Source organism: Hemibagrus wyckioides, linkage group LG27 (genome assembly GCF_019097595.1).
Source record: "Hemibagrus wyckioides isolate EC202008001 linkage group LG27, SWU_Hwy_1.0, whole genome shotgun sequence".
Classification (NCBI taxonomy): Eukaryota; Metazoa; Chordata; class Actinopteri; order Siluriformes; family Bagridae; genus Hemibagrus; species Hemibagrus wyckioides.
Window position 1 is genome coordinate 14195137 of NC_080736.1, and position 23992 is coordinate 14219128.

General features: G+C 40.8%; 1 protein-coding gene across 4 annotated transcripts in view; it reads left to right on the plus strand.

Moving 5' to 3' along the window:
• Positions 1–23992, plus strand: part of filip1l (filamin A interacting protein 1-like) — a 37895-nt gene extending 13903 nt beyond the window's left edge. Inside the window, exons 3-7 of one of the 4 annotated variants that reach the window (XM_058381347.1) lie at positions 5703–6042; positions 7700–7873; positions 8935–9113; positions 14738–17492; positions 23628–23992. In XM_058381347.1, the coding sequence (XP_058237330.1) occupies positions 5713–6042; positions 7700–7873; positions 8935–9113; positions 14738–17492; positions 23628–23810 (3621 nt within the window). In that variant the 5' untranslated portion in view covers positions 5703–5712 and the 3' untranslated portion in view covers positions 23811–23992. Of the gene's footprint in view, positions 1–5702; positions 6069–6335; positions 6400–7699; positions 7874–8934; positions 9114–14737 lie in introns of those variants that run through there. The other 3 variants (XM_058381350.1, XM_058381348.1, XM_058381349.1) reach the window with 3 other exon arrangements.

The window sequence follows — 23992 nt, forward strand, 5'->3', positions numbered from 1 at the left end:
TGAAATTTGAGCAACAGTAACTCATCTGTTGGATCGGACCACACTGGCCAGTGTTTGCTTTCCATGTGCATCAATAAGCCTTGGACACCCATGACCCTGTCACTGGTTCACAACTGTTCCTTCCTTGGATCACTTTTCCCTGAACACAACAGAGAAAAGAGTCCATTGTTGGAATGGCTAAGGTCTATCTTCCTGGCCCTGGTGTATCACCGCTTGCTGTAAATGGCCTGCAGGTCAAGGAGCGCAGCTGACTACACCACCCTCTGAACGGCTCATCTGTCCTGCATGGTGCTGTTCCCAAACCAGGAAGTGATGCTACCTGTCAGGATGCTCTTAATGGTGAAGGTGTAAAAAGTCCCTTAAGCGTCTCAGGTGCTACAGATGCTGCCAGGCTTCACCAGTTTATTTGAGATTGAAGAGTTAAATTCTCACTTTTCTACTATAAGAGCTCAACTTAATGAAAAGCAGTGGTAGATACAAGCCCATCATAAGGTCTAAAGGGAAAAAACTGCCAGGGCCACACCAGGGAAGTTGTAGCTCGGTGGTTAACTCTCAATTGCTCAGTTGTATAAAATGATAAACTTGATGAGATGAACATAAGTCACTCTGTAAATTAGCACATGTTGTATATGTAAACAAGTAAGTAGAAATTGCTGTTAAAATGGAAGTGAAATGCCAACAACAGAAAGTAACTAGTAAAGGCAATCATGAAGCTAATATTTCAGCTTTTACTCCAAATGCTAGTGCTAGAAGAAAACCAAATTGAATACTTTTGCTGTATCTGTGCAGAGGATGGGCATATAGCACCAATGTGTCAAAATCTTAAGGAAAATAGAAAAGGTAATTAAAAAAATTTGGTGAAACAGAAAGATAAAGAAAAAAATGCTCTTTCACTCAGACAAGACTACTGCCTCCTGTTCAGCAGAAATGAGGCCTCTTTAAGGCAGTTGATGAAAAATGTCTTCCAGAAGGACTTGTAGGCCCCTCCTCTATAATGTAGTTGCAAATAAATAGACAACCGTGAACTGCATTATTGGACAGAGGGTCTCAAATCACCATGACTTTGAAACCTGGTATAAGCAATATTTATCAGAGGTTCACATCCAGTCTGTGGCTGAGTTGGCTGTGTGCGATTGGGTAAGTTAAGCTATATATACATCAGATATGTTGTTGTGAACAAAGATTTTTCAGAGAAAATCACTGGAGATTCACAGAGCATCTTTCTTATGGCCTATATCTGTCCTGGCCCAAAGAGCCCTAACATGACTCAAGTAATTATGGGCACCAGTGCCTGTGGTACCAATATTGGTTCACAGTCAGTTGTGTAAAGACTCAATGGAGACACTTATACCTTTGGTATTGAAGTTAAACCTATCCGAATGGGAGAATTGATACCTCCTGTTCCTGTGGCAGATGAGGCAGATGATGAGTAAATGTCCTTAGTACATAACTCAGGTTTATGGTTTTCCCAAATGTTTTTAAGTTAAATCAGAATCAGAATCACTTTTATTGCTGTAGGATTTACATATACAAGGAATTTGTCTTAGTGTGCTGGTGCATAGTAAATAAATAAGTAATAAGAAGCAAGAAGAATAAGAAGAAGCATAATTTTACACACAAACTAGAAGCTATAAGGCTATGTATAAACGAAAAAGAAAATTAAAGTAAGAATAACAACACTAACAGTAGGATGTGCAAAAAGACCAGTGCAAATGCTACATACCGTGAAGTTGGGACAATACTGTACAATAGTGTAGGATATACAGAGTGAACCAGTGCAAATGTTCACAGTATGAGGTAGTAATGTGTAGTATATCAGTCCGAGTTGTGTGCGTTAACATAACAACAGAAAAGTGAAGTTGTTTGTTATTGTTCAGAGTGGCGAGTAAGTGACCATGTAGGGCCCTGGATGTTGTTAATGAGGCCAGTAGCGGATGGGAAGAAACTGTTTTTGTGGCATGAAGTTTTAGTCTTGATGGACCGCAGTCTTCTGCCAGAGGGGAGTAGCTCAAAAAGATTGTGTCCAGGGTGAGAGGGGTCAGCCACAATCTTAACTGCCCGCTTCAGCGTCCTGGAAGTGTATAGGTCCTGGAGAGGAGGCAGATTGCAGCCAATCACCTTCTCAGCAGAGCGAATGACCCTCTGCAGTCTACCAATCATTGGAACTGTTAACTAAATCACCACTGATAAGTTAAGTTATCTTTATTTATCACATATACATTACTGCACAGAGAAATTCCTTCTTCACATATCCCATCCTTGGGGGTTAGGGTCAGAACACAGAGTCAGCCATGATACAGTGCCTCTGGAGCAAGGTGGGCTGGGGGCCTTGCTCAATCTTCCAGTCAACGACCCAGAGCCTTAACCACTTCAGCTACCATCACCCCAGTACTAATAAACACAGAGAATGAAATCTAGTATCTCTCCACCTAATTGAAGATAAAAATAATCCTAATTTTTTTACTTAATACTGCAGCAGTATTAACTAGTAGTAAACCACTGTAGACAAGCACACACCATCAATATGTATCAGCAATGACTTCATTAATTATTTCAATGTACAAATTGATAATATCTGGCAAAAAAAACTTTAAAACTAAATAATTTGATAATCCTAAAGATAATATTTCTGATCAGTGCTTAGAATGTTCTACTCATTTGAGAGACTGTATGTATATATATATATATATATATATATATATATATACACTATATTGCCAAAAGTATTCGCTCACCTGCCTTGACTTGCATATGAAGTTAAGTGACATCCCATTCCTAATCCATAGGGTTCAATATGACGTCGGTCCACCCTTTGCAGCTATAACAGCTTCAACTCTTCTGGGAAGGCTGTCCACAAGGTTTAGGAGTGTGTTTATGGGAATTTTTGACCATTCTTCCAGAAGTGCATTTGTGAGGTCACACACTGATGTTGGACGAGAAGGTCTGGCTCTCAGTCTCCGCTCTAATTCATCCCAAAGGTGTTCTATCGGGTTGAGGTCAGGACTCTGTGCAGGCCAGTCAAGATCATCCACACCAGACTCTGTCATCCATGTCTTTATGGACCTTGCTTTGTGCACTGGTGCACAGTCATGTTGGAAGAGGAAGGGGCCAGCTCCAAACTGTTCCCACAAAGTTGGGAGCATGGAATTGTCCAAAATGTCGTGGTATGCTGAAGCATTCAGAGTTCCTTTCACTGGAACTAAGGGGCCAAGCCCAGCTCCTGAAAAGCAACCCCACACCATAATCCCCCCTCCACCAAACTTTACACTTGGCACAATGCAGTCAGACAAATACCGTTCTCCTGGCAACCGCCAAACCCAGACTTGTCCATCAGATTGCCAGATGGAGAAGTGCGATTCGTCGCTCCAGAGAACGCGTCTCCACTGCTCTAGAGTCCAGTGGCGGCGTGCTTTACACCACTGCATCCGACGCTTTGCATTGCACTTGGTGATGTATGGCTTGGATGCAGCTGCTCGGCCATGGAAACCCATTCCATGAGGCTCTCTGCGCACTGTTCTTGAGCTAATCTGAAGGCCACATGAAGTTTGGAGGTCTGTAGCGATTGACTCTGCAGAAAGTTGGCGACCTCTTCGCACTATGCGCCTCAGCATCCGCTGACCCCGCTCCGTCAGTTTACGTGGCCTACCACTTCGTGGCTGAGTTGCTGTCGTTCCCAAACACTTCCACGTTCTTATAATACAGCTGACAGTTGACTGTGGAATATTTAGGAGCAAGGAAATTTCACGACTGGATTTGTTGCACAGGTGGCATCCTATCACAGTTCCACGCTGGAATTCACTGAGCTCCTGAGTGACCCATTCTTTCACAAATGTTTGTAAAAACAGTCTGCATGCCTAGGTGCTTGATTTTATACACCTGTGGCCATGGAAGTGATTGGAACACCTGATTCTGATTATTTGGATGGGTGAGCGAATACTTTTGGCAATATAGTGTATATATATATATATATATATATATATATATATGTCTTATGACTTAGGAATAACATTCATGAATTGTCGAGATTTAGGCCTCATCGTCTCACAGATACAGCAAGGTTTAAAGTGGTAAATGACCCGTTACTGGCCTCTGATAAGGGTTGTGACCATACTATTCCAATTGATAGGCTAGAAAATGTTGTTTGTGACAGCCTTCTCCTGGCTCAGGTCTTATTTGACTGGTTGTTATCAGTTTGTAGAATACATAAACAGACATAAACATGATATTAGCTTCCACTTGATCATGGTCCATAGATGTTGAAGGATGAGTCTCTCCAAGGTCTTCATGATGTGTGAGGTCAGTCTGTAATCCTTGGAGCCACTGGGATGTGGTTTCTTTGGCACAGGAACAAGACAAGAAGTATTCCACAACACAGGACCCTTTTGAGATTCAGGCTGAAGGACACTTCCAACTGTGCTGCAAAGGTCTTGAGCACCCTGGGACTGACACCATCAGGGACAGCAGCTTTTCCTGAGTCCCTTCGGCTGTTTTGGCACCTAGTCACCCAGTGTGAACTGCATCATTGTGGTTACCAGTGAAGGAGGGGAGGCATTGTTCTCATTAGAAGAGCAACTGGAAAAGTGTATATGAGGTGGGTAGTGGAACCCTGACTGAAAGAGGGGGAGCAGCTAGGAGAGGGGGAGGAGGGGGGTGCCTGTGATACTCTTTCATGAGTGCTTTCCAGTCAGTCACTTCAAAACAGACCCTCACTGATTCCCAGGATCTCATCACTGTTCTGGTGGTCACAAGTTGTCTCTTAACCAGAGGCTCATAACATTGTTTGAGGTGGACCAGATTGTTATCTGACTTGCCCAGAGGGGAAAGGGGAGAAGAGTTGTATGCATCCTTCACATTAGCATCCACCAAATCCTCTCTTGTTGGGTAGCTCACATACTGTGTGTAATTGGTCAGTGTTTTTCCCATGATTAACATCTCTCCCTGGACATATAATATGTCCAGAGTCCCAGGGCCAGTACCTCAATGTCTGGGCAGCAGACGCATTCTTTAACTGTGATGTGAACAGGGTTACACCATCTTTTGTTGACAAGAATAGCAAGCCCCCCTCTTTTTTGCTTACCACTAATAATTCTACCCCTGTCTGCCCAAACAGTCTGAAAGCTGTTGATGGTGGTCAGGGATAACTCTGTGTAGCCACGTCTCACTAAAACATCGATTGATCCAGTCAGGTCTGCACCCAGCAGTTGCCTGTGCAAGTTCACACATATTGTATCATTGGTTTTGGTGATACAGCATTGAGTTCCTCCAAAAAAGCAGGTCTCAAGTTAGATATGTAATCTGAGAAGGGAAGGAGATGCTGCATTGCTTGCCACACATTATGCATGCCTGACATTCTCCTTCAGACAATAAGAATCTGGGGATATGTGACATAGATGCCCTTTTATAGTCTTGCAGACATGTGCCACTATGTCACCTGACCCTTTTCAGCCAGTGAAATTGGTGTGTTCACAAGGGCTTCAGACACTGCTTTTCTGAGGCGTCAATTCATGATGCAGCATCTTCTCAGGGATTCACATAAACAACCTGAGATGATTTTTCTATATGATTTTTCTAATGTCATTTCTATAGCATTATTATTATTATTATTATTATTATTATTATTATAATAAAAAATCTGTTGTACCATGGAACATCCTCATACACACAGGTACACTTACAAATTCACTTTTTTTTTTTTTATACAGGCCAGAAGACATGCATTCCCGTAGCAACAGTCTGGAAAATATTTCAATCATCCCAGGCACAAGCTCTGGCACAGCACCATTCCAGGTGCAAGCTCTGGCACAGCAAAAAGGATTCAAGTATGACGAGCCCTCAAGGAGCTTTCAAGGTTCTAGCCAATCATGTCACAGAGAGTCCCCAGACAGCATGAATATGGTACATCGAAAGAACAAGAGCAGTTGCTGCAGCCAGGCAAACAACAAAAAGAATGAGCTGACAGAGCAGACAACATTAGGGAACAGCAGGGATCTCTCTCATGATGATCTCCTTCTCCTGCTGAGTATCCTGGAGGGAGAGCTACAGGTATCAATGAACGGAATGCAATCAAAGTAAGAACCTCAGTTCATGTAAATTCACATAGGAACAGAGTAAATTTCAGAGGAAACTTTAATATTGCAGAACCCAATATGTGAGGCAGGCAGAATATTAGCTGAGCTCTGGGCTCAAAATTTATTTAGTCCAGAATTTTCAATGCACTTTTAAAAACTCAACAAAACAGATATCAAGATTTGAAGTATTCACTCCATCAAGTTTAAATTCACAACCCTCTGTGTGTGTATGTGTGTGTGTGTGTGTGTGTGCATGTGCCAAGAGCAAGAATGTTACGGTATTAAACACAAGCTCACCAAAACTGGACAGTTGAAGACTGGAAAAGCCCAGGTGATTTTTATTATAATCACTGTAGTGGAAATTCATTTTTTCATTTCATTTCATTTTCTGTACTGCTTATCCGATTTATACTCGGGTCACAGGGAGCCTGTGCCTCAGGCATCATCGGGCATCAAGGCAGGATATACCCTGGACGGAGTGCCAACCCATCGGAGGGCACACAAACACACTTATTCACTCACACAATCACACATGTACTGGAAAGTTACAAGTTTAATAGAAGTAGGAGACTTTCCCATGTGATCAAGTCAGTGAGGTTGATCTGCAGTCCCCTATTTTGTTGCCTTGTACTCACATGTGCAGTGACAATAAAGTTGAATCTAATCTAATCTAATCTAATCTAATCCAATCTAATCTAATCTAATCTAATCTAATCTAATCTAATCTAATCTAATCTAATCTAATCTAATCTAATCTAATCTAATCTAAGAGGTGCATCCTGCATAAGTTCACATTCACAGAAACTCACTTATTGAATATTGTATGGATTATTATTGAGTGAATACACTTGATACTTCTATTAAACTTTTAAATTTCTGCTACATTTTCCATCATTATAAATTGTCTAGGTCAAGAATTCTTGTTCTTGGCTGAAAGGAGTAAAACCAAATCTAGTCTCCTGCTGTTGCCAATTTACCTTATTTGAGCCTTCTTAAAAGTTAGTCACAGAATTTACTCTTTTCCCCACTGTTTGACATGAACATTAATTTCAACTTGACCTTTATCTACCTGATTTGTGCAGTGTGCTGCTGTCATGATTGGCTGATTGAATAACTGCATAATTTAGCAGGTGTACAGATATTCCTAATAAAGTACAATGTGAGTTTGAAAATTATCTTTTGGGTGGAACAGAAACTTAATCATGCACAGTACAGTATATACAGTAACAGATAATATCTCCTCTGTCTTGCACTGTCTTTCTTCATGGAAATGATTGCAGTATCCTGTTAGATTTCATATTTCATTCAAGACTGCTTCAGTGGAAATGTACATGATTGGTTTGGTTGCTATAGGTTGTGTTTAAAATAGGACATTTGAAAGGAAGCCATGTAGCAGCACAGTCACCTCACTACACTCTCAGGAGCAGAGTCTGGCAAGGGATGGAGTTTGAAAGAAAATGTGTAAAATAAAGTGTAAAATAAAGTGCAGAAATCTATATATATAAGTATATATAAACTATGAGTATAATGACTGGTCAAAGATAACCTCAAACAATGAAGGGACCTCAGTATTTAGAATTGTTCAAGTGTTCAAGCCTTATTCAACAAATATATTATCTTTATCACTATAGGCCAGAGATGAGGTGATCACAGTGTTGAGGGCAGAAAAGACAGACCTGGCATTACTGGAGGCCCACTATGGCTTTGTGACTCCTCCCAAAGTCCTTCAGGCCCTGCAGCGAGACACCATACTAGGCAAAGGTCATGGCTGGCAGGATGACATCTATGAGAAGCCAATTGCAGAGGTAAGGGAAATGCAAAACATTTTTATCCACTGCAGAATTTAAAAGTTTCCTATTTTAATGCTTATGGCGGATCTGCAAAAATATATTCTATGTGTTATGAATTCCCACATGCCCAAGAGCTTTATCTACCTACTCTACTGACACAAATCCATGAATGCACAATTTTCATTTACATTCATAGCATTTGGCAGACACCTTTATCCAGATCAAATTATAGAAGCGCTCTGATGTCTACTGGGTCACTAGGTCACAAATTAAGAATTAAGGACTACCATCAGTCAAAAAAAAATTGTTGGGAGGTAATATAGCAAGAACAGCACACAGACAAGTTTTTAAGTGTTTTTTGTAAATGCTAATTTAAGTACTTTAGGAGGAAATAGGTCTTTAGACATTGTCTGAAGACAGACAGTGACTCAGCTGTTCAGACATCTAGGGGAAGTTCATTTCACCACCTAGGTGTCAGAACAGAAAAGTGTCTTGATGCATACCTATCTTGTACCCTGAGAGATGGAGGGACCATTCAAGCAGTGCTAATATATTGGAGGGCAAATGGTACAATGTGGGCAGTAATAAGTATTTTGATGTAAATGGGTGCTGGTTCATTTTTAGCTTTGAATGCAAGCATCAGTGTTTTTAATTTGATACGTGCAGCTACCAGAAGCCATTTGAGGGAGTGTAACAATAGGCTGGTGTTGTAGAACTTTGAAGGTTGAAAACAATTTCTCTCACCCTTGTAGCACAGTCCCTTTTCTGTGCACTACACCCATATTACTACAAGAACATAGATTTCTGAGCACAAGCATATCATTAGAACACAAATGGGGAAAAGTGACTTGTGTTAAACCAAAGTAAAGGAAATTAGTTACTTGAAATGCTCCTTGAACTTGATGTCAAAAGGGCATCAATATTTACCAGTAGTGCACAGTATTTACCTATAGCATTATTTGTGTACATACATTAATTTGTGAAATGAATGCAAAAACAACAGCTAACAGCAAATTGCAATTTTCATGTGAGCAAATGTCAGCTAATGTGTATCTACATTTGCATATGTTTCTTAGCTGGACAAGCTTGTGGAGAAGCAGAAAGAGACATACAGTCATATGCTGGAACAGCTTCTGCTAGTAGAACAGGCACACAAACAGACACTCTACAGACTAGAGGATGAGAAGCAAAATCACAGCGAGTACATGAAAAAAAGTGATGAGTTCACCAGCCTTCTGGAGCAGGAAAGAGAAAGGTCAGTGCCAGCAGAAAAACAGTGTTGAAAACAGATAAAGCAGCATATAAAGGCTGAAATCGCAGCTATCCTTTGTTTGAATATTTCATGAAGGGTCATCCACCCAAAGTATCCAAGGATAAGGTGCATCAACAGAGCTTATTTCTGGAGGTAAGCTTAGTTGGTTGTAACCTACTGGAAATACATTTGAGACCATTCTGTTTATTTAGGATACGTACTTTATTTATTACATATTTTACTTTATTATTTTACAATTAAAATATGGCATACACTTATTTGGCACTGTTTTCCTACAACAGGTGAAACAATCCTTGTTTAGGAAAAAATCTGCTAATCTGTTTTATCTGCTAAGATTTGTAAATGTCTATTCCCAATTATGTTATCTATTAAGGTTTTCTAGTCTTATTTTACTTTTGGTTCCCCCAGTTTTATGTTTCTTTTCACTTTAGTCAGTTTTGGCAAGTTTTCAAATATTTCTTGTTGCTTGAAAAGTTTGTGTGAGGATTGTTATTTGTTACCTGCTGCTAAATCCTGTAAAACAACACTGATTCTTATTATAATGATAACAATGATTAAAGGGGTCATGTTAAGCGCTAATAAGTCCATATAAGGGCATCTACATCACATTACTCCAGCTTCTACTTGTCTAAATAGTCTAAATGGACCGAAAGGGATCCCGAGCACTCTCTGTGCCTCGACAAATAGCTTTCGCTGCTGACAATATGGAAACCAACTGAGCAGGAGACAGACATGTCTGCATTGTGGTAGAATCCCAAACTACCCCCAAGAAGGTGGCTCTATGAGAAGGAGAAAGTGCACACTTTTTCAGGTTCAACTTGAGGAATGCCCCTAGTGGAGCGAGCTGTAATCCCTAGAGGTGAAGCCACACAGTGCACCTCATAGGCCTAGGAGATAGCTACCACTACCTAGCGCAAGAACAGGCCATAGAACAGTCATGTGACTTGCAGCAATGGCTGCCACATATACCTCAATGTAGAGGGTGATAGGCCCTTAAAGAGATGTGTGTGCAGGAACTCTAGCACTGTACCAATAGGGCAGTGAACTAGATCCTGATGATGCTGATTAGACCAGAGGCGAAAGTTCAAAATAGTCCCCATAACATCAGTTGGGAGAACGGAGTCTAGGACTAGAGGTTCTAAATCTCAGGGTGGGGGTGAGAATCGCCCATGCACCTGAGAGAAGAGGATCCTGCTGACAGGAATCTCCCAAGGAGCACCATCCAGAAGGGAAAAAAAAGGCATAGGGCACAGTGGGTCGACACCTCAGAGGCGAACATAGCCACGTCTGCCCAGCCAAAAATTGCCATATGCAATCCACCACCTATGGGTGGAAATGCCATTTCCCTGCCTCAACAGAAAGCCTACTTCCCGATCATATCCTCTGGAGTGTAAAAAGCTCTCAGCAAGAGAAATGTGGTGTCTACCTAGGGCCAGATCTGGTGCACCAACCTGAACAGGGGGCGCAAACACAGACCGCCATTGACTGAATAAGGGGACCTCCAATGGTAGCCTCTGAGTTTTAGGAGAAAGTGTTTCAGCACTATCTTTAGGCAATCTGAGTGCCATTAGAGACAGGAGCCCTCCTAAATGCCATGGGGAGGGTGGACATCTAGGGCTGCTCCCCAGCCTGAGAGGGGGCATCTGTCGAAAGATTCCTGTGACAAGGACACACCCTAAGAGTGGGACCCAAGGTGAGAAACCGGAGTCTGTCCACATAAGAAGGGTACGAAGCTTATGGCATATAACCCTTGTGATATATGTGGGTAACAGGAAATTACAAGACAAGGGTGGGAAAAGGAAATGAATAAAAAAACAAAAGCAGGTTAAGTCATGTCAAATGACTAAATTTACCATTAAGTTTGAACTCCGGACAACTGATGGCATGCCTGCAATAATTAAAATGGTTTTATCAGATATCTGAAGAAGTATTTCAGACCACACCCAACTGCACAATGAATGAATAAATAATACAGCAGCAGTTGTGTGGAAAACATCTATAATGTAAAGATATAATGGAATTTGGGCTGACATAATGGATCTGGATTTACCTTGATTTGTACAAGAGCCCTGAAACGCAGAAAAAATCAGACATTACTAGAGGACATCAGTGGAATTTATTGCAATATTATCTTTCTCTTTAACTGAGGTGGCTGAAACATGGAAGTGTTTTGAAAAAAATACAGACCTAACTGGACAATTAAATGATCTCAATCTAAAATTGCATTGGGAAATATTGCCTGAGACAAAGATGGCAAGGAAAAACTCCCTGAGATGACACACATTGGTGAAAAGTGATGCTGAATCCCCTTGACTTAAACAACTCTTAGATGTACCCAAGTGATGTTGATGTGACAGTTTTTATGTAGTGAATGGAAACTCAATTACTAGGTCATATTTAGTGTCCAGTGCTTGGCTTTGGTGTAAGTTCTGTGAATGCACAACACTACATTTTCATATGCATGTGTAAAAATTGTTGGGAGGTGTGGGGAAGCAAGTGGGGGGCAGGGTGATGAATTGGAAGTGGTAAGAACAGTGAATCATCAAGTTTCAGTACAAGTCCCAGAAAACCACAGTGAGTAGCAGTGAGTTGGGCATTACATTTTCATTCACCTTGAGGTCTGAGAACATCAGAGTCATGTTTCCAGTCTGAGCCAAGTTTCCATTGTTGCAAGACATGAACACAAAACAACTTGCCTATCAGTTATTTTCACTACATTTATATATTTTTAAATTGACATATGCACTATTTAACAAGTCCTTAAAAGGGTGCCTATGTCATATGCACCCAGCCTCTTTGTTTTTAGGAAGCCATTTGTCTGTTTGTGTGAATTGTTTGTCTATGTTGTCATGTTTCTTGTCTTGGCAAACAAGCAATTTAAAACATGTGCGCGGCCAAGGAGTGGATGGCTCACACACTTCTTCTGTTGTTTGTTTGGGATTGGAGCACACATAGCCAGCTCTCCAGGGAGCCAGCTGTGTGCACTGTTAGAGTTGCTAACTTAAGAAGTTCTGCTCCAACCTGGCTTTATTTTCAAGCCAGTCACCTGCACTGAGAGGTGACATTTCATCTTCACTCATGGACCTGGCAGGTCGAGTTGGTGGAAGTGGAGTGTGCCACAGATATACAATTTAGATTTAGCAAGACGTGGCCATCCACTCTAAGCTTGATGTCAGGCTGTGTACTACCATCTTGGTGCAGTCTCGTTTTCTTCTCAGACCTCCACACAGAGTGATAAGCTCTTGGAATCCATACTCAAGGTCCCTGAATCCATACTCGGCTCACCTCAATTCCTTCAAAGAGTCTAATAACTGCCTGGTTGTGGCTATCATGGTTGCCACTGAGAGGAATATGTGGTTAAACTTAAGAGGGATTAAGGAGAAATTCAATTAAATTCAATTTAGTTTAATTTGTATAGCACATTTAAAGAAGTTCACTTCCAAAACTTAAAAATAATTTACTCACCCCTTTGTCATCCAAGATGTTCATGTCATTCTTTCTTCAGTCGAAGAAGAAATTATGTTTTTTTAGGAAAACATTTCAGGATTTTTGTCCATATAGTGCACTTCAGTGGTGCCTGTGAGTTTAAATGCAGCTTCAAAGGACTCTAAACAATCCCAGCCGAGGCAGAAGAGTCTTATCTAGCAAAACGATCAGTCATTTCTTAGAAAAAAAAGAAATTATTTGTAAATTTTTGTTCTGGAAGTGAACTTCTCCTTTTACAGTGAACATTGCCTCAAAGAAGCTTTACAGAAATATAAAACGGAAAGACTTTCTCCTGGATGCCCCGATGTCTCCTCAGGGCCTGTTTGATGATACTCTCAGGTCCATTGACGACAGGTACTAGGAGGCTTTTGATCTATATTCCTTAAATTGTACTCTGAGAAGGTTAGATTCAAGATGCCACCGCTCAAACTCATCATGTCACAAATCAGGTTTGAGGACTGGTTTGTCATGATAGATCTAAAGGACACATACTTTCAATTAAATTTTTCAATTAACAACTGTCAATAACACAACTGTCTCCTATACACCAATCAGGCATAACATTATGAGCACTCACAGGTGAAGTGAATAACACTGATTATCTCCTCATCATGACAACTGTTTGTGGGTGGGATACTTTAGGCAGCAAGTGAACATTTTGTCCTCAAAGTTGATCTCTTTACTCTTGTGGGGTGTTCCCAGTCTGCAGTGGTCAGTATCTATCAAAAGTTGTTGAAGGAAGGAACAGTGGTGAACCGGTGACAGGGTCATGGGCGGCCAAAGCTCATTGAAGCATGTGGGGAGCAAAGTGTTCCTATCCAACAGACGAGCTACTCTTGCTCAAATTGCTGAAGAAGTTAATGCTGGTTCTGATAGAAAGGTGTCCAAAACAATATTAGGCAGGTGGTCATAATGTTATGCCTGGTTGGTATATTTGTGAATTCAATCCTCACTGCTTTGAACAGCTTCGGGCTAGGCCAAGACTTATCTGTCCTCCTGGGTCTTATGCACATGAGACCAGTTTCTCTTGTAGCTCTGGGCCCACTCTTACCATCACTCTTTCTCATGGGCTTATGTGCAGATCCTGATACCCACAGTATATGGGGGCCCATCTCTTATGGCACATAAAATGCCTGGAAATGAGGGCTGTTTATAGACTTGAAACGCTTTCTCCCACAGGTCAGGGGCTATCATGGTTCATGGTCTGCACGGACAACACAAGGTGGTCTCCTACATTAATCATTAAGGCGAGTCATGCCCCCTGAAGTGTATACTGTAAGCTCTCAACCTTGGTCGTGCAGATTGTATTAAGTTGTAGGGCTTTCTGCACAAGGAACATGTGTGCCCTGAAATAAAGGCTCTTGCTATCATGGTACAAACACTGCTCAATTGATAGAGTGTTGGAGAGAAGAGCCTCTCAGCAGGGCTAGCCCCTGCTACCCTTAAGGTGTATGTGGCAGCAATTTCCATGCACCCATCCTTGCAGGCACTGTTTGATTATACAGTGCCAGACATCTGAAGCTATTCTTCCGGGATCTCTCCATGGTCCTGGTTGGGTTATCAGAGAGCCTCCAAGGCAGCCTCAGAGAAGTTTTTGACCCTAACAAAGACCCTTCTATTATCCTTAACCAGCCTTCTCCTGCCTGGATTTTGCTACATAGTTAAAACTATGTGCCCTTAGTGACAGGCCAGCCTTCACTTTGCCTCATGAGTTTTTGGAGCAAGAAAGTTGGTGGCCACAAAAAGGGTAATCCCATCACCAAGCAGTTAAGGGTGTGGGATAGGTGTGGAATAGGCCTCTAGGTTTCAGAGTTCACTTCACTAACAGTGTAGCATCATCATGGTGGTATTGGTATTGGTATTCCCATAGTGAAACCAAGTTTAGTATCAATAGAGTGTTAGAGTACTGCTCTCCTTCACTGGTGTCCACTTATCCAGAGTGATGTATCTTCTAATCATGTTATCCAAATTCTCTTCTTAATTTTTTTTTGTACCATAGGTGGTGTCAATTTAGATTGTCACATAACTATAATGCATTTGGGACATAACTCTAATTAAACATGTACCTGACCTATTTCAAAATATGTTTTCATTTTGATGTTTGATGTTTTTTTTTTCAGATTGAAACTGCTCAATGATCAAGAAAAGTCTTACCAGGAAAAAAGAGAGGAAGAGAATAACAGGAAGATCACCAATCTTAAAGAAGAATTGACTAAACTAAAGTCATTTGCCCTCCTGATTATTGATGAACAGCAGTGTGTTTCAGAAAAGCTAGTTCAGCAAACTGCAAGGGTTCGAGAGCTGCAAGCTGCTGCCAGAGAGGCCCAAGAGGAGCTAAGCTCTGTACAGTCCAGGGCACAAAAAATGGAGAGCAAAGTGCTGCATTTACAGACTGAATTACATGACCAGGCTGTTCAGTTCCACCAAGAAAAGGAAGCCATGAGCATCAAACTGGCTGATGAGAATAGCCAAAATAGGCATTTGCATCAGAAACTGTCTACTCTTTGTCAAGAAATGGATGAGCTTGAAAAGACAAACAAGGCTCTTCGCAGGGCAGAAGAGGAACTGCAGGAGTTAAGGGACAAAAAGAGCAAAGGGGAGATTGGAAACCCTAGCCTTGTGTCAGAAGTGGAAGAGTTGAGAAAACGAGTGGTTGAAATGGAAGGAAAAGATGAGGAATTGATCAAGATGGAGGATTTGTGCAGGGACCTCAATAGGAAGCTGGAGAGGGAGGCAATCCAGAATCGTAGCCTGAAAACAGAGGTAGACAAGTTAAATCACAGAATTCCAGATATTGAAAAATTAGAATATGCCTTTATACAGAGCAAACAGGAATGTAGCTCACTTAAGTGCAATCTAGAAAAAGAAAAGGCAGTATCTAAACATATGTGTAATGAACTAGGTAACCTTAGGATCAGGATCAAAGAATTTGAAGCTGCTGAAAGTCTTTTAGAAAAAACAGAGTGGACACTAAAGGAAGATCTTACAAAATTGAAAACACTAACAGTTATGCTTATTGATGACAGGAAAAACATGGCAGAGAAACTGAAGCAACTCGAAAATAAGTTTCAAGATAGTACTGACAAACTTCAGGCTGAACAGGACAAAGTCACATTAGTGACAGAGAAGCTGATTGAAGAAAGCAAGAGAGCATTGAAGATCAAGGTTGAAATGGAGGAAAAAATCTGCATCACCGCCAAGGAAAGAGAGGAACTTAAGGTCAAGATAAAAGCTGAGGAAGAGAAAAGCAATGCCCTTCAGTCTAAAGTAAGCTTGATGAAGAAGAGGCTTCAGTCCTTAGAAGCTGTTGAAAGGGAGTTTTTGAAGAACAAAGTAAAACAAGAGAACACAAAGGGACCCATCCAAAATGGCTTCCAACAAGAAAACAACAAAATGAAAGATTTAACACAGGAAGTAGAATGGCTCAAGAGGAAACTCAGAGAGATGAATGTGGTAGAAGAAGATCTTTTGAAGACACAAAATGAGGGTGAATCATTCGAAAAGAGATACTCAAATGAAAAATCCCTAACTGAAGAATTAGAGATTGCAAGGAAGGAGCTATATAAATACCAAATGGTTGAAAAAGAAAATTTCAACCAAGAACACATTCTATATAAGCAGCTGAAAGAAGAAGAGGCCAAGTCCAGTCATCTGACCAAAGAGGTGGAAGCATTAAAGGAAAAGATACACAATTACATGGGCACAGAAGAGTCTATCTGCAACATGAAAACAAAATATGCAACTCTGCAGAGAAAGCTTACCCAGCAAGAAATTAGAAACAAGGAACTTGTCAGGGAGAAGGAGAGCTTAACAAGAGAGCTAGAGCGATATCGTCGCTTTAGCAAGAGCCTCCGGCCTGGCATGATTGGGAGACGGTTCTCAGACCTCCAAGTCTCTACAAAGGAGGTTCAGACTGAATCACCAAATGGCCCTACTTATAAAAACCTTACTCTTCTAGAGCAAGCTGTGGAGAATGAGAACATGTATAAGGAAAGCAATCAACATTATGAACCCAATTATAATGAGATGAATCCAGCTAAATGTGGTACCTCACTCAAAAACAATAATAACCACCAGAACAACACAAAGCAAATTAGAAATCCTATTTTAAACAGTGTAGAGAAACAGCAACTTATTAATTGCAAAATGCAAAACACACAAAATGGATCTCACATTCAGCAAGGGGTCACCCATAACTTGAGCCAGCATCTACGCATCAAGAAGACACCAGATAATAGCCATAACACAGCTACCTTTGAGATTACAAATGCTACTTCAGAGAATTCTCAGTCTTATTCCACTACAGCAGTTATCCCAAATGGTAATTGTACCAGGAAACAACAAATTACCATTACCCAAAATGCACCAGCCTCACCACAGAATAATAAGTGTCATCCTTCGACTGAAAGCTTATTCACATCTGAACAGTCAATGACACCACACAGTACTACAACCTATTCACAAACAGTGATTTCTGAATTCACAAGTTTATTGACACCAAACAGTGCAATGTTACCTACAGATATAACAACAATCACAACAGGAGGTTATGACAGATCACAGGAGACTGATATCAATGCAAGTCACACTGTCTTCTGTGAAACACCACAGAGGCAAAATAACTGGCATGCACATAGTTATAATAGCTCAAGCCCAAGTGTCAACAATAATGAAGACAACAAACTACCTATTCACTTAGGCATCCCTTACCCCCCGACTATCAACAATACTGAACCACCCTGCTATTCTCCTGGACAGGAGCAAAAATCCTCAGAATTAACCAGTGGTATCCTTACCAAAGTTAACAGCAAAACTGTGAGTAGCCTCGGGATAAAGCCTGCCTCCACACCAATCCCACAACCATCACAAAGTACAGTAAGTAGTGTCTAGAACTGACCTAGACCCAACATTGATTGGCAATAGCTGCCTTTGTGAATTGATTCAATTCAATACTCAATTTATGACTGAAAAAACTAACTTTTGTATCTCTGACCTGGGAAAAATATGTACTGAAACATAACAGAAACACCTTAGGCAATAATATGCCTGGGTTACACAATGTCTTTCTTGGGCACTGTAAATCCTAGCCACATGAGGTTGGTGTTGCTCGAAAGCTACATAAGAGTTCTGATTGGCTGTTTTAATTTGGTCATGCAACCATATAACCTTTAATTCATGCTGATCATTCTGATATGACATCTTGTTCTCAATTTTAACTGGTTTGTGCCAATTGGACACTTGTGTTTAAACAGTGTAATTGCATTAGATGCATTATTAATAGAATTCTGATTACATTGTGAATCACCCATTTCCATAATGTGTCAATGTGGTTGCCAGTGGTATTTTTTACTATGATGTTTGTAACTATGGTTCGTTTGGATTTGGCTAATTCCAAATTATATGTGTGCATCATCCAAAAAAGAGAAAAATATATTAAAACAAATCACTGCCATCACTGAATCATATTTCTGGATAAGCTTTATGCACTTTTTGCATTTAGTACAATAGTCAATTTACCATTATAATGGTACATTTTCATTTACCACTTTATGAACAATTGCTATATGTGGTCATTTTATAAATGTTTCTAGGAAAAGCAACAGCAGGGTAAAGGGAGAAACATCCAGGGATTCAGTGTTTTGATTGGCTGATATAATTTCACATACTGACCTAATATTACTACAGTTCTAGTTCAATAAAATAAAATAAAATTTTATTTCTATAAGGCTTTTAAAACATGGACATTTAAAACATGGTCAGAAAGCTGCTTTATTTCCTGTGATACCCAGAGGTGAAACATTTAATTTGAATCACTGAACTTGTGGAAGTGAAATAATACGCACTGAAATGTCCTGTCAATTATTAAAGGTTGTATTTTAAAAACTTGAATATTTAATATTGAAAACAATGCAATTTTGTGTCTCTACTTGAAAAATTCACAGATTAATTATGCAAACACATTGAATTCACAGCTTAATTATGCAACCATGTTGAACTGCAGAACCTTAAAATGCAAGCACTGTTAATACGATGGATATTTTTTCAGTTACTGCTATTCAGAAGCATTTTTGCTTCAAATACTTTTGTCACTATTTTACTTCCATGTCATATCACTTGCAGACCAAGCCATCTTCTTGGTTTATTATTTTCTATTTGGGTGGAGTGATATGTTTATATCATTATTTATATGTTTATATAATTATCCATGCTATGTGAAATACTTTTAATTTAATTTGATGCTATTTAAGTTGTAACTTTGGAGTGTTTTACGGTACGTGTGATCATTATATCTAGAGACTAGCTCTAATTATATTTATTTTAAGTTGAGCTATATTATCTATGAGTGTAGCTAAATATTGTCCTGGTTACCTGTTCAAGGTCTTTGGGCTCAGATGGTGAATCAGTCATAGCTGATAATAATGTGAGAGGAAAGTGAAGAAGAGAATAACAAAAAGGTCATGATCATCTTAAATAGAAATAAATGGAAGTTATTTGTTATTGATTAACTGCGGTGTGTCACAGAACAGCTGGCTCAGCAAGCTTCTGCCAGAGAGGCCCAGGAGGAGCTGAAATTTGTCCAGACCAAGGCACAAAAAATGGAGAGCAAAGTACTACAACTTGGAGGCTAAATTACATGGCCAGGCTGCTCAGTTGTCATGAGCACCGAACTTGCTGAAACGAATAGCCTAAAAATGGATCTGTGCCAGGATCTGTCTACACTATGCCAAGAGACTCCCTCTCCATTGTGCTCTCCATTGCACCCAGTCCAGCTGGCCATTCTTTGTGAGATATGGGGAGGTGGGGGGACTACAGAAGAGAAGTTAGTCATGAATTGGCAATAAGCCAACCCAAGAAAGGCACATACCTGTTTCTTGGTGGTAGGATGCGGGTACTCTTAAACAACCTCCACCTTCTGTGATTTGAATATCCCCCAGATATCTGGTAACCCAGGCACTGTGCCATGGTTAGCTCCAGATGCCATTTGGGTCCCCCAGATGGTGCAAGTGGTGTGACAAGGTGGTGGAGTGAGCACTAGACTATACTCATTAGCTGCAGAAATGTCACAGGTGCCCCAAGTAGGCAAAACGGAAGAACCTGGTACTGCCAGTGCCAGCTAGTGGTGTTAAACCTTTGTATCAGGGGCCAGAGAGACTTGCCAGTAGCCTTTGATGAGGTCCAGTGTTTAAATGAACCGGGCTTTTCCCAGCCACTCAAGCAGGCCATCCACATGGGGAGGGGATAGCTTTAGAAGGCAGAGACATGGTTAAGTTTCTGGAAGTCATTACATAGTCAGAGACTCCCATCATGCTTTGGCACAGTAACAGTAGTGCTGGGCCTGGTGCTGGCACATTCCTCTATGATCCATATAAACTGTTTTAGGCTTTTAATTGTTAACTGTTAATTATACTTTAAAGTTTTTTTTTAAATAAGAATATAACGACAAAGGCAATTTTCTGCTCATTGTTCTAAAATGTTTTAAGATTAATATAAAGTTATTTTCCATTTCCTATTGCCACTACTATTAAAAAATAAAATATTAATGATTTAATGACCAGCAATTCAATCTATAAGTACTTAAAATCATACTGTACTTATGCTGTAATTATTTTAAGTAATTACAGTATTCCCCTGTAAAATACAGTGCATTGCTGTAGGCAATAGAGTTTAATACTGTAAAATGATGTGATGCTACAGTAGTAGTGCATTTACAACAAAAGGTTTTACAGTGTATGCTGTAAGCATGTACTAATACTGAAATTGTGTTTAACAGGGTAAATGTAAAATCATTCTAAAAGTATGATCACAGCAACAACATATAAATTGGAGACTGATCTTCATTATCTATTTTAAATCAGTAATATATATGGGAATTCTGTATTGTATTTTTTTATTACATTTTTGCATATTTTATTAGTTAGATCACTAGTGACTTTAATAACAAGCAGCTTGTATAAAACATTAGACCATATTAAATTTCTTTTCTCACAGTTAAATTGTAAGGTAGCATGTATATAGTGAAGAAGGTAGATGAGCTCCATCTTGTGTGCATTTCCAAGTTATTCTGTGCTACTAATTTTCTTAGCAAAACAATTCCCTATCAACATACACTATATTGCCAAAAGTATTCGCTCACCTGCCTTGACTCGCATATGAACTTAAGTGACATCCCATTCCTAATCCATAGGGTTCAATATGACGTCGGTCCACCCTTTGCAGCTTCAACTCTTCTGGGAAGGCTGTCCACAAGGTTTAGGAGTGTGTTTATGGGAATTTTTGACCATTCTTCCAGAAGCGCATTTGTGAGGTCACACACTGATGTTGGACGAGAAGGCCTGGCTCTCAGTCTCCACTCTAATTCATCCCAAAGGTGTTCTATCGGGTTGAGGTCAGGACTCTGTGCAGGCCAGTCAAGTTCATCCACACCAGACTCTGTCATCCATGTCTTTATGGACCTTGCTTTGTGCACTGGTGCACAGTCATGTTGGAAGAGGAAGGGGGCAGCTCCAAACTGTTCCCACAAAGTTGGGAGCATGGAATTGTCCAAAATGTGTTGGTATGCTGAAGCATTCAGAGTTCCTTTCACTGGAACTAAGGGGCCAAGCCCAGCTCCTGAAAAACAACCCCACACCATAATCCCCCCTCCACCAAACTTTACACTTGGTCCATCAGATTGCCAGATGGAGAAGTGCGATTCGTCACTCCAGAGAACGCGTCTCCACTGCTCTAGAGTCCAGTGGCGGCGTGCTTTACACCACTGCATCCGACGCTTTGCGTTGCACTTGGTGATGTATGGCTTGGATGCAGCTGCTCGGCCATGGAAACCCATTCCATGAAGCTCTCTGCGCACTGTTCTTGAGCTAATCTGAAGGCCACATGAAGTTTGGAGGTCTGTAGCGATTGACTCTGCAGAAAGTTGGCGACCTCTTCGCACTATGCGCCTCAGCATCCGCTGACCCCGCTCCGTCAGTTTACGTGGCCTACCACTTCGTGGCTGAGTTACTGTCGTTCCCAAACACTTCCATGTTCTTATAATACAGCTGACAGTTGACTGTGGAATATTTAGGAGCGAGGAAATTTCACGACTGGATTTGTTACACAGGTGGCATCCTATCACAGTTCCACGCTGGAATTCACTGAGCTCCTGAGAGTGACCCATTCTTTCACAAATGTTTGTAAAAACAGTCTGCATGCCTAGGTGCTTGATTTTATACACCTGTGGCCATGGAAGTGATTGGAACACCTGATTCTGATTATTTGGATGGGTGAGCGAATACTTTTGGCAATATAGTGTATTTCCCTTTTAAAAGAACAGTAGGATAGTGTGTGGCTGTTGTTGTGACATGGGTAAGTTGTCACATTGGTAATACATACAATAACTCAAAACTTAAATAGCTGTTCCCTTTCAAGGGAACTCAACACTGTGTCATGGCTGACACTATGAGAACGCATCTATGCAGAAGTTGTGTCTGAAGCTCTGTGTGAAATGATTCTGATTTTTCAGCTCGGGTAGCTCATGTGATAAAGCAGAGTGTGCCAGCAAGACCATATAACGGCATCTCTGTCACATTACTTCAGCTTCTTTGTCTTCAGGAAGTGCTCTGTTTATGTTCGTGTCAATTGTTTGTCCTATCTGTCTAGACTTGGGAAAAAGAAAATATATGTAAAAGATTTAGGAAGTTAACACTCAAGGATATTGGGTTGCAGATCAGGCCCGAAGACTGATTTGCGACTTTATCCTGAAGGGTGCCTATCTTCACATAGGCATCTTGCCAGAGCATACAAGACTCCCCTGGTTCACTTTTGGGGTGAAGCGTACGGGTCCCGGGATCCCCTCTAGGCCTAGTCTTATTTTTCACCCTCACAAAGTGCATGGAGACTGCTCTGGCATCATTGCTCCCAGGGGCATCCTTATACTCAATTATCCAGATGACTGGTTCATCTCGGCTCAGTTGAGAGAAGTGGCAGCCAGGCATTGAGATGGCATGCTTGCCCACATGAGGTCCCTAGGCCTCAACTCAGCGAAGTGTGTGCTTTATCCCTCTTTGAGAACCACCTTCTTGGGGATTGTTTGGGATTCAGCCATGATGCAGGAACATCTGTCCCCTCTCAGGGGATTCTATCCTTTCTGGTATAAAGGACATCTGACTAGGCCAATGGTTCTCTGCCACCCAGGCATGATTGGGAAGCATGATCGGGAAACATGCTTCCTGTTGAGGAATGGCATCTTCGTAGATGGTGGAATGTATATTATTAATTATTAATTATTAATTATTAATTGCATGGAATGCAATTTTTTGCTGGGTAGAAATGACTATGTTCACCTCTGAGTAGTTGAACTTCTGGGCAGTGCATTCCCCACCAGGATATTTGTGCTGCCAATGGATTGGTCCTCTCCACACACCCTTACCATGTTCTATTACCTGGACCTGGACCTTGACTCCTGGCTCCTGGGTCTTACAGGGCTGATGGTGCTCTGCTCCTGGCCTGTTTGTGCCCTCTGGGACAGACATCTCCTGGCATGTGGCGCTGTTGGTATTGGCATTCTCATAGCATCCCATGACACAGTGTCAAGTTCCCTCGAAAGGGAACTACACCAGGTTATGTATGTAACTCAGTTCTGTGAGAAGGGAATGAGATGCTGTACAGACCCTGTGCACCCACTTGCGCTTCCTTTAGATGAATAGAAGCTGGAGTTATGTGAAATAGATGCCTTTTTATAGTCTTGCTGGTGCACTCTGATTCATCACTTGACTGACCAGAGCCGATATATCTGTGTGATTTCACACAGAGCTTCAGACACAACTTCCACATAGTAGCATTTCCATAGTCATTATACAGCTTCTTGTTCCCTTCTCAGGGAACCGGGTTACATACATAACCAGGTGTAGTTTTGTGTGACTTTATATTCATATGAGGTCAGCTTCCTGGCATATGAATTGACAACTTCAAAAGTGTGTTAAGCTCTCACCGTGAAAGATCGTCTGACTTCCTCTTCTTCTTTCCCGACAGGTACCTGTGGAAGCATTCCAGCAGTGTGGCCCCACTAGGATACCTAAACCTAAGGTCTACAGTACCCCAACAGGAACAAATTCCAGGGCTGCACTGACACAAAGCAGCGGAACTGCCCAAGCCCTGCCTAAATTAGGGAAAAATATATACAGTGACTTGAATACAGAAATCCTGTCAAAATGAATAATATTTCAGCAACTTTTCAGAAACAGATAAGATTTTTAAGTGATTTATTATTTGTTTATTTTTGATTTTACTCTTTAAGAAAGAGCAGAAATTTTCTGAATTATGTTATTTTTTTTGAAGACCTGACAACAATAATAAAAAACGGATGTACTAGAAAGTGATATTATTCAACATAAACA